The 10,817-nt window shown below is 46.6% G+C and overlaps 3 protein-coding genes across 3 annotated transcripts; 1 reads left to right on the top strand and 2 right to left on the bottom strand.

Annotated features, from left to right (window-relative positions):
* Positions 1-1,481: 1,481 nt before the first annotated feature.
* kcnj11l (potassium inwardly rectifying channel subfamily J member 11, like) lies at positions 1,482-3,938 on the top strand. The gene is made up of 5 exons (XM_053426373.1): positions 1,482-1,640; positions 1,887-2,126; positions 2,204-2,473; positions 2,635-2,842; positions 3,023-3,938. Exons 1-5 carry the CDS (start codon positions 1,482-1,484, stop codon positions 3,451-3,453), a joined length of 1,308 nt encoding a protein of 435 aa, XP_053282348.1. The 3' UTR covers positions 3,454-3,938.
* LOC128444074 (E3 ubiquitin/ISG15 ligase TRIM25) lies at positions 3,354-6,433 on the bottom strand. The gene is made up of 2 exons (XM_053426372.1): positions 5,319-6,433; positions 3,354-3,502 (listed from the first exon to the last, which is right to left on the bottom strand). The coding sequence occupies exons 1-2, from the start codon at positions 6,339-6,341 to the stop codon at positions 3,404-3,406; spliced, it is 1,122 nt and encodes a 373-aa protein (XP_053282347.1). The 5' UTR covers positions 6,342-6,433; the 3' UTR covers positions 3,354-3,403.
* Positions 6,434-8,648: 2,215 nt separating this feature from the next.
* Positions 8,649-10,320, bottom strand: LOC128444023 (CD59 molecule (CD59 blood group)). The gene is made up of 3 exons (XM_053426310.1): positions 10,182-10,320; positions 9,267-9,368; positions 8,649-8,851 (listed from the first exon to the last, which is right to left on the bottom strand). The coding sequence occupies exons 1-3, from the start codon at positions 10,234-10,236 to the stop codon at positions 8,649-8,651; spliced, it is 360 nt and encodes a 119-aa protein (XP_053282285.1). The 5' UTR covers positions 10,237-10,320.
* Between the last annotated feature and the right edge of the window lie 497 nt (positions 10,321-10,817).

Genomic DNA, 10,817 nt, shown 5'->3' with positions numbered 1-10,817 from the left:
GATACTTTCTCTTGTATTCAACGTGAGGTTTTATTTCAGTGAAGATCTGCTCTGTCGCCCCCTATAGGCAGAACTCATCATGTTCACACAGCACCGGAACACGCTTCAGTTTCCTTTCAAAATAAAAGTACACGAACATGGTAAACGCTTTCTGAAACTCTATGTGAATTATTTCTGGTTTATTTATTTCTGAAGCTTCAACAACAGGATAATTTGCAGATTTTCTCTATGTTCAATCACAAAAATATGAATCTCTGGAGTTTAAAGTAAAATCTGCTTCACCAGCTCAATCAAAGCTTTTCTTATTATTTCTTCAATAATTAACGTTTTTCAAATAAACGAGTAACTGTCTGGAGATTTAACTTCCTGTTTAATTTGTATAACACAACGATTAGTGTTTTATTTGTACAGTTGATCTGATGATGGACCTGTTCTCCTGCAGTGTATGTGGAAAGCTGGTATTTTATTTTGAAGGACAGGAGCAGAAGCTGTGTGTGGGTCCACATCCTGTTGGAGAAGAGAAGATGGAGAGATGATGGAGAGAAGAGATGGAGGAGAGACGAGAAGATAAGGTCCGCTCATCTCACGTCCACATGAAGAAAACTGTCACATCCGGTTCCTGAACAGGTAACGTGACGTTTATCAGCTGTTTAAATCGATTCTGACGTCACCACAGCTGATGCGCGATGCATAACAGCCTGATATGAATTCATACATGATGAAGATGATGAAGGTGATGCACCTTAATGACTCCATGTCACCTGTCACTACACACGCACACACACACACACACACACACACACACACACACACACACACACACACACACGGATAGATGGATTACATAATATGTGTTTTTCTACTAAATTTAAAATATAATGGTTATTTTGTGTGTACGTGTCTGTGTGTGTTTATATGTCTGTGTATGTGTGGGTTTGTGTTTATATGTCTGTGTGTGTGTGTGTGTGTATGTGTGTGTGTCTGTATATGCGTGTGTGTGTGAATGTGTGTGTGCGTGTGTATATGTCTGTGTGTATTTGTGTGTGTATGTGTGTGTTTATGTTTGTGTGTGCGTGTGCGTGTGTGTTAATGTGTGTGTGTGTGTTAATGTGTCTGTGTGTGTTTATATATCTGTGTGTGTGTGGGTTTGTGTTTATATGTCTGTGTGTGTGTGTCTGTATATGTGTGTGTGTGTATGAATGTGTGTGAATGTGTGTGTGCGTGTGTATTTGTGTGTGTATGTCTGTGTGTATTTGTGTGTTTGTGTATACGTGTATGTTGATGTATTTGTATGTGTGTGTTTATGTTTGTGTGTGTGTGTTAATGTGTATGTGTGTTAATGTGTGTGTGTGTTTGTGTGTGTTAATGTGTGTGTGTGTGTATGTGTGTGTGTGTGTGTGTTAATGTGTGTATGTGTGTATGTGTGTGTGTTAATGTGTGTGTGTGTGTGCATCAGTGTGTGTTTGTGTAGCAGCAGCGTCATGTTGGCCAGGAAGGGTCTCCTGCCGGACGGCTTCTTGCTGACCCGTCTGGCCGAGGACCAGAACCAGCCGAACCGCAGCCGGTCTCGATCTCAGCGAGCTCGCTTCATCACCAAGACCGGCTCGTGCAACGTGGCCCACAAGAACATCATGGAGCAGGTAGACACCTGACTTTGCTTCTGTCATCATGTCGGACTCAGGGGATTCATCAGACCTCAAATGTTCTCTGGTTTTAGCTTCATGCTGCTCAACCTGTAGCTATAGGTCCACGTGTAATGTGTGTGTGTGTGGGGGGGGGGGGGGGGGGGGGGCTGTTTTTACACAAAACCAGACATGTTCCCACGTCAACACTGGAAACTCAGGCAACTCAGGTTTACTCACCTTGGTCTTCATGGTGGCTTCCAGGGTCGGTTCCTGCAGGACGTCTTCACCACCATGGTGGACCTGAAGTGGCAGCACTCCCTGCTCATCTTCACCTCAGCCTTCCTCTGCTCCTGGATGCTCTTCGCTATGATCTGGTGGCTCCTGGCCTTCGCCCATGGAGACCTGGAGCCTCGTGACCCTGACGGCAAGCCGGGCCCTGTCCCCTGCGTCACAGCCATCCACTCCTTCACCTCGGCCTTCCTCTTCTCCATAGAAGTCCAGGTGGGAGGTGTTGTGAGCGTCTCTGCCTGACCAGGGTGTAGCGATGTGTCTCATCCGCTGTGTCCCATCCTCCACAGGTGACCATCGGCTTCGGCGGCAGGATGGTGACGGAGGAGTGTCCCTTGGCCATCACCGTGTTGATCATCCAGAACATCCTGGGGCTCATCATCAACGCCGTTATGCTCGGCTGCGTCTTCATGAAGACGGCTCAGGCCAACCGCCGCGCAGAGACACTCATCTTCTCCAGGAACGCTGTCATCGCTCCTCGAAACGGTCGGCCGACCTTCATGTTCAGAGTCGGAGACCTGAGGAAAAGTATGATCATCTCTGCCACTGTCCAGCTGCAGGTAAGAGCTTTCAGCCATATCGCTTGGTCTTCATCAGCAGCTGCTGGATGCTGAGCAGGTCCTGGTCTCCTGGTGTTCCTGCGTAAGAGCACGGCCACAGTTCACCAAAGAGGCGAAGGTTTGATTCTCCTCCTCAGTTGCATGTATGCGTTTCCCTGCAGGTGATCCGGCGGACGGTCACGGCGGAGGGCGAGGTGATCCCGGTGTGTCAGCTGGACATCCAGGTGGAGAACCCTCTGAGGAGCAACGGCATCTTCCTGGTTTCTCCTCTGATCATCAGCCACACCATGGAGAGAGGGAGCCCCCTGTACGAGCTCTCGGCCCAGTCGCTGGCGGCCGAGGACCTGGAGATCATCGTCATCCTGGAAGGTCAGGAGCTCCCCCAGATCCATGTGGCGTCACAGTGACACCTGTCCGTCACTGCCGAGGATCTTCTGATCTTACTTTATCTTTCTCATCATGGATGAAGCAGAATTTAAGTTTGTAAAAGAGCAGCTGAGCGTGAGATGCAGGGTTCAGCACCAACTCTTCTTCTCTATCTTTCTTTAGGCGTAGTGGAGACCACAGGGATCACCATGCAGGCCCGCACCTCCTACACCCCCGAGGAGATCCTGTGGGGGAGGCGCTTCGTCTCCATCATAACGGAGGAGGACGGTCGCCACTGCGTCGACTACTCCAAGTTCGGCAACACGGTTCCCGTCCGGATGTCGTCTCTCAGCGCCAAGGAGCTGGACCAGACCAGAGGCGTCCAGGAGGGGGGGTCCGAGGCGCAGCTGCAGGGGTGGGGGTTGGTCCGAGCCGGCAGAGGAGGTTTCCGCCGAGGAGGCAGGGCCTGCGATAGCTCCGCCCCTCAGCCCTGGTATGCCCAATCAGAGAAACTGGAGAGAGTGGTGGAGCAGAAGGGACAGAAGAAGACGATGCAGCTGGAGGTCATTGGACGACAGATGGAAGAGGACGGACTGGGAGACATGAGTGACTGAGACCAGGACAACATGTCAACATCTGATCGACTCCGACGCCCTGAGTCCACTGAGGAGTATAAACGATAGATATACAATAAATACACTACACATATACGATGAATATAAGATATATATACGAAAAATATACGATTATCTAATTGGATTTTATTTGATTAAGTTATTTTGTCCTAAATATGATGAAAACTCAACAGATCAAAGACGACGCTGATTAAACTTCAGGATGAGACGTAAAGTCAAGTTGTTGCGTTTCCTCCTTTGATATAATTTCATGTAAACTGTAAAACCTATTGAGGAGTAATGATGAATATTATCAATAGTGTATGAAAATATTAGTATCAGACCAGGGAGTCACTCATTATTTTCATGTTGTGTATAGTCTGTCTGACAGTTTATTTATCAGGTTTAATAAAACAATTTTTTGTACTTTCTTGATATATTTATATGTATATTTAATTTTCCTCCAAGAACAAGAAGCATTGAAGATTGAGGTTTTATTATTTTAAAACAGAGTTAAGTTACATGTGTATTTTTCCTCTGATGACATTAACACATAATAAAAACAAATCAAAACAATAAAAAATAGCTCTCAAGGTATGTTTTATATTAACAGATCAACTTTAAACATTGTTTATCTGATGATTAGTTTTGAACTGTGATAAATTCCAGATGAATTTGGAGCAGCAGGTTTTTTCTCCTCCGACAATGATGTCACTACATGTTCTCCCCAGGGGAGACACCTAGTGGCCAGTGGAAGTATGTCTGCAGTTTGTCCGTCTGCGCATCATATTCTTGTGAAGACCGCCTCGGGGACTTTCTTCAAATTTGTCACAAATCTTCACTCAGACTCAAAATGAACTGATTGGACCAGTGAAGTCTGTTCAGTGAGTTCATGGACACACAATCAGTTTGTTTCACCTCCGTCTCACACGTGGAAAAGAACAAACAATCAGCTCATAGATGAGGATCAGGATCAACACAGGTTCTAAAACATCACACAACCTGATTTCTACATTGATTTAGAAAAACACAGCATCATTACATCTTTCAAACACATTCATGTCAGTGTAATTATAGATTTCTGTCTTTACAAAGTGAGAACTGAATATGTGTGATAAAGGAAGGTCAGCGTTTGACTCGAGTCTATTTGAGTTTATAAAACTCAGCTGTGTCTCCAGGATAATAAACCGTAGCTCCAGCATAGAGAGGCTGAGTGAATGTGGTCTGGACTCTGTGGAGGAGAGTCATGGTGTCAGAGACTCTGTAGAAGGACAGAACACCTGCACTGTGATCCAGGTACACTCCTACTCTGGAGGACACAGGACCTGACACTGGAGTCTCGATGCTGTTGTAATAAAAGATATAACTGTTTCTATAACAATATAATGACCAAGATTTATCATTGTGTCCAAATCCACATCCACGTGATTCTCCTGCTCTGCTGATATTCTTGTATGTGACTGCTACACCAACTCCTCCTCCTCTCCTCATCTCCTCATCTCCACCTCCCAGTAACAACGTCCAGTCAGACTCTCTCTACTCAGGACCTGAGGCCAATCAGTGAATCTGTCTGGGTGATCAGAATAAGACTGATCTTCACTCATACGTGTTACGTGTTACTTTTCTGTTTCCCTCAGATACTGTAGGCAATCAAATACTTCTGAATCTAATTCTGATTCTGATTCTGAATCTGTTAATATAAGATCGTTAAATGTGTTTGGATCCAGTGTGATTTCCTGTGAATATCTTAAGAAGTCAGCTCTGGTCTGTGGCTCTGGTTGTGGCAGTAAAACATCCACTTGAGACACAATCTTTAAAATCTTTTTCTCTGTCTCACTCAGAATGTCCTGTAGTCGACCTCTGACCTGGGACACAGCTGCTGTCACGTCCTCAAAGTTCCTCTGAGGACGGATCCTGAAGCTGGATGAGTGTGTAGATCCACTGAGTGGTGACAGTGAGGGGTAGTTGTGTAGAAACTGGTTGTGATCCTCTGTGTCTGAGAGCTGCTTCAGTTCCTGGTCTTTCCTCTTCAGCTCAGTGATCTCCTGCTCCAGTCTCTCCTGAAGCTCTCTGACTCGACTCACTTCAGTTTGCTGCTGGGATCTGATCTGCTGCTTCACATCAGAGCTTCTTTTCTCCAGCAGACGGATCATCTCAGTGAAGATCTCCTCACTGTCCTTCACTGCTTTATCAGCAGAGCCATTGAGGGCCTCCTCCTCCTGTTGAAGCAGCTTCAGGTCTTTCTCTGTGTCCTGGACTCTCTGCTGGATTGTTTGTCTCCTCAGCCCGAGCTCTCTCTGCCTCTCAGTCCTTTCTGCTGCAGCTGACACTGTGTCGTGGTCTTTATGTTCCTCCACAGAGCAGAGATAACAGATACACTGCTGATCAGTGCGGCAGAACATCTTCATCACCTCGTCGTGACGAGAGCAGATGTTCTCCTGGAGCTTCTCCGAGGGCTCCACCAGCTTGTGCTTCTTCAATGGAGCTGACTGAAGATGAGGCTGGAGGTGTTTTTCACAATAAGAGGCCAAACAATTCAAACAGGACTTGAGAGCTTTCAGTTTTCTCCCAGTGCAGACATCACAGGCCACATCTCCAGGTCCAGCATAGCAGTGATCAGCAGGAGCAGCTTGGAGTCCAGTCTTCTTCAGCTCCTCCACTAAATCAGCTAACATGGTGTTTTTCCCCAGGACAGGCCTCGGTGTGAAGAACTGTCTACAATGAGGGCAGCTGTAGATTCCTCTCTCCTCCCCATTGTCCCAGTGGGTGTTAATACAGCTCTTACAGTAGCTGTGTCCACAGACAGTAGTCACCGGATCCTTCAGTAGATCCAGACAGATCGAACAGCAGAATCTTTCTCTGTCCAGGTGAACTTCTTGCTGCGCCATTTCAGCTGCTGCCAGAGACTGAAGAACAGATTCACTTCCTCTGAACAGAAACAGATCTCTGCTCCTCCCCCTCGTTCACTCCCTGCAGTGACTCAGCTCCCACAGTTCACAGCTTGTTGTTCACTGGTCACATGTCCTGACTGGGAGGAGCTGGTTGTGGGTTTTTATGTGTCATCACTCCCAAAGTGAATAGTTGCACTGGGAACTGTCACATTCAGCTCACAACAGCTCAGGTTGTAAGATTCATGTTTTTAAAAGTTTCCAGAAAAATGTTAACAAATCTTTTCAATGGAATAAAAACCATGTATTTAAAGGAAGCTTCTGACTCAGCCTGCTTTGTTTCCTCAGGTTGTTTCAGAGACTCAGACTCTTGTTTCTAAATCTCTGTCCCCCTCAGTGTGAAGCTGAACTGTCACAACAGCACATGCAGCCAGAGATGATACAGACTCACAGCAAAGGTAATGGAGTTCTGAAGAAGAACAATGACAAAGAGCAAAGGAACCACGTCAACAACTGTTCAGCTTCTATCATAGAAAATGATAAACTGCTCAAACTGTTTCTATATAATACAAGTGACACCAGAGGTCTTTCTGTTCTGAACCAGTTGGATGAAGTTTGTCTGTGACGGAGCAAAGAGTCGATCCCAGTCCAGTGTTTTTACAGTTTACTGTTTTAACTCTGGTCAAGAAGTTTTGATCAAGTCTGGATTCAAACTGTATGTGCTATCATTTTTATAAGAATTTCGTCCACTGGTTCGCACACACATTTCGGGGGGAGCAGACAGTGGATCCTTTATATTTAAACTTCACAGGTATTGGTCAACATTATGTTTAGGGTGATGGGTAAAGCAGATGGACAGGAAGTCAGAGGTGGTGAGTTCAAGTCCCGGTGAGGGCAGGACTCAAACATTATTTTTTCAGAGGGGAACTGGTGAACTCTTTAAATAAACAACTGTCAATGATATTTTAAGTGTATTTGATTGGATCAGTGGGTTGAGCTGCTGACTCAGTGATCCACTGGTTGTGAGTTCACAACCAACAGAGGCCAAAAATATCTTTTGAGCAAATATTTGAATGTGTATGCAGTGATAGCGCCACCTAGTGGTCGCTGTGAAATCGTGATTTTCGTTTAGTGACGTCACCTCAGCCTCGTGTTTGTCACAGGAAGAAAGTGGTTGAAGAAGATGACATCATACGTTACCTTGTTTCCGTGTGGTGACTCTGATGACAACATGAACGTGATGCAGAAACACACTTTAACTTTGACTTGTTTGTTTATTGTTAATCTAATGTAAAAAAGTTTTTAATCTGAGAAACAGGAAGTTACAGAATCGACCAAAAACAAACATCAACTCTCACTTTAGTTCTTGTTAACTTCACAAAACATCAGTAATGATCAGGAACCAGTTCATTGAGCCGCAGCGTCTTCAGGTCCAATGGCACCAGCTGATCAGCTGGTCCAACAGGACCAGCTGCTCAGCAGGTCCAACAACACCAGTTGATCAGCAGGTCCAACAGAACCAGTTGATCAGCAGGTCCAATGGCACCAGTTGATCAGGAGGTCCAACAGGACCAGCTGCTCAGCAGGTCCAACAGAACCAGTTGATCAGGAGGTCCAACAGGACCAGCTGCTCAGCAGGTCCAACAACACCAGTTGATCAGCAGGTCCAACAGAACCAGTTGATCAGGAGGTCCAACAGAACCAGCTGATCAGCAGGTCCAACAGAACCAGTTGATCAGCAGGTCCAATGGCACCAGTTGATCAGGAGGTCCAACAGGACCAGCTGCTCAGCTGGTCCAATGGCACCAGTTGATCAGGAGGTCCAACAGGACCAGCTGCTCAGCAGGTCCAACAGAACCAGTTGATCAAGAGGTCCAACAGGACCAGCTGCTCAGCAGGTCCAACAGAACCAGTTGATCAGCAGGTCCAACAGAACCAGTTGATCAGGAGGTCCAACAGGACCAGCTGCTCAGCAGGTCCAACAGAACCAGTTGATCAAGAGGTCCAACAGCACCAGCTGCTCAGCAGGTCCAACAACACCAGTTGATCAGCAGGTCCAATGGCACCAGTTGATCAGGAGGTCCAACAGGACCAGCTGCTCAGCAGGTCCAACAGAACCAGTTGATCAGCAGGTCCAACAGAACCAGTTGATCAGGAGGTCCAACAGCACCAGCTGCTCAGCAGGTCCAACAGAACCAGTTGATCAGGAGGTCCAACAGGACCAGCTGCTCAGCAGGTCCAACAGAACCAGTTGATCAGCAGGTCCAACAGAACCAGCTGCTCAGCAGGTCCAACAGAACCAGCTGATCAGCAGGTCCAACAGGACCAGCTGCTCAGCAGCGACCCCAGCAGCGCCAGGAGGGGCGTGGCCACGGTGACAGCATGGCTGGAGTTGCACAGGTTGCTGCTGCAGCAGCGGTAAGTGAAGCCGGAGATTGCCGGGAACATCTGGGTGAGGCGAGAGTTATCACAGTCTGTGTATCTGATGCACTGACGGATGGTCTTTCCACCTGGAGGCAAGGAACACACACACACATATACATGTATTATACATACGTGTAATTATGAGGAGGACGCCAGATGTTGTTCTGTTTACACCATCACACACAGGACCAGTGAGTGAGTGGTCACGTGATCTGTGTTTAGATTAAAACCTATTTGTGTGGATGAAGCTTCAGTAGCTTTTAAAATCCTGACTAACATCAACTGAGAAGTGGAATCAGAGAAATGAGCTGAGTTAGAATCTTTAAGGAAAACATCATTCGTCTGATCTTCATGTGACCTTCAAACAGAACTGTGCTCTATTGGAAACATTTCATTTGTGCTTTACTGGAGGCCATGTTGTTTCTTGTATGTTTGAATGACTGAACGACAGTTTTCTGTTCTTTTAACTGTTAATGATTCTGAATTATTCTGAACACTGACCTCGTTCACTCAGAGAAATGCAGGAGTCCTCGTACGTGCACTCCTGGACGTTCTCACAGCGTCCGGTGTAATCTGAGCATTTGTAGCAGCGAAGTCCAGAAGCTGCAGAAGAAGAAGCTGGTTTGACTTTTTACTGAGATCAACCATCAACAGGAAATGATGTGTTTTATTTTGACAGGTCAAAGATGCATCAATACTCAGGTTTAGTTCAGACACACACACACACACACAGGAACGCACACAATTAATATAATTTATAATATTATATGTGTGCAATTTTATATATTCAAACAATCAGACAATCAGTGGATCATGTGTGTGGATCCTGTGTGGATCCCATGTGGATCCACACAGGATCCTGTGTGTGGATCATGTGTGTGGATCCTGTGTGTGGATCATGTGTGTGGATCCTGTGTGTGGATCATGTGTGTGGATCCTGTGTGGATCCCATGTGGATCCACACAGGATCCTGTGTGTGGATCATGTGTGTGGATCCTGTGTGTGGATCATGTGTTTGGATCATGTGTGTGGATCCTGTGTGGATCATGTGTGTGGATCCTGTGTGGATCCCGTGTGGATCCCGTGTGGATCCCTTGTGGATCATGTGTGTGGATCATGTGTGTGGATCCTGTGTGGATCCCATGTGGATCCCGTGTGGATCCCGTGTGGATCATGTGTGTGGATCATGTGTGTGGATCCTGTGTGGATCCCGTGTGGATCATGTGTTTGGATCATGTGTGTGGATCCTGTGTGGATCCCGTGTGGATCATGTGTTTGGATCATGTGTGTGGATCCTGTGTGGATCATGTGTTTGGATCATGTGTGTGGATCCTGTGTGGATCCCGTGTGGATCATGTGTTTGGATCATGTGTGTGGATCCCGTGTGGATCCCATGTGGATCCCGTGTGGACTCACCCAGATGAAGCGTCCCACAGCAGAGCAGCAGGAGGAGTCCGAGGCAGAGCTTCATGTCTTCTCACAGTTGGACCTGAAGCAGACGGGAGGACGGAGCTCAGCAGCAGAGCGTCCGGCTGGTTTGGTGTCGGAGCTCCACTGTCACTGAACTCCCTCTGAGGAGGAGGGCAGTGCACTGAGAGTGGCTCTTTGTCCGGGGGCCCACAAAGACTCCCTGTCTGAGCTAACGTCCTCCTCCTCCTCCAACAATCAGTGTTCATGTACAGCAAAGGTCTCGTCTCACTGTGGATCTGCTGAATCCATCATGTGTCTCCACTGATAAACATCTTTCATTCCTACACAAGTAACATGGTGACGAAAGTGCTGTGGTGTTCGTATATTATATAATATTATACTATAACATATTATATTGTATTGTATTGTATGATATGATATATTATAAAATAACTTCAGCATCAATGTCTATGCAGCATTTTAAAGTGTTAACACTATGACTGAGGTTTGTGACTGGTTGACTGTTCTGTGGTCTCTATCGGTTCCAGGCTGAGACAGACGCTCAGCTGCTGTCTCACAGAGCAGCGTCTGTCTCTGCGTCCAGCCCGGAGACCTTTTGTCCAGTCCTTCACTGTCCACCCT

This window comes from Pleuronectes platessa, chromosome 7, assembly GCF_947347685.1.
Source record: "Pleuronectes platessa chromosome 7, fPlePla1.1, whole genome shotgun sequence".
NCBI lineage: Eukaryota > Metazoa > Chordata > Actinopteri > Pleuronectiformes > Pleuronectidae > Pleuronectes > Pleuronectes platessa.
This window is presented reverse-complemented; position numbering and strand designations above follow the sequence as displayed.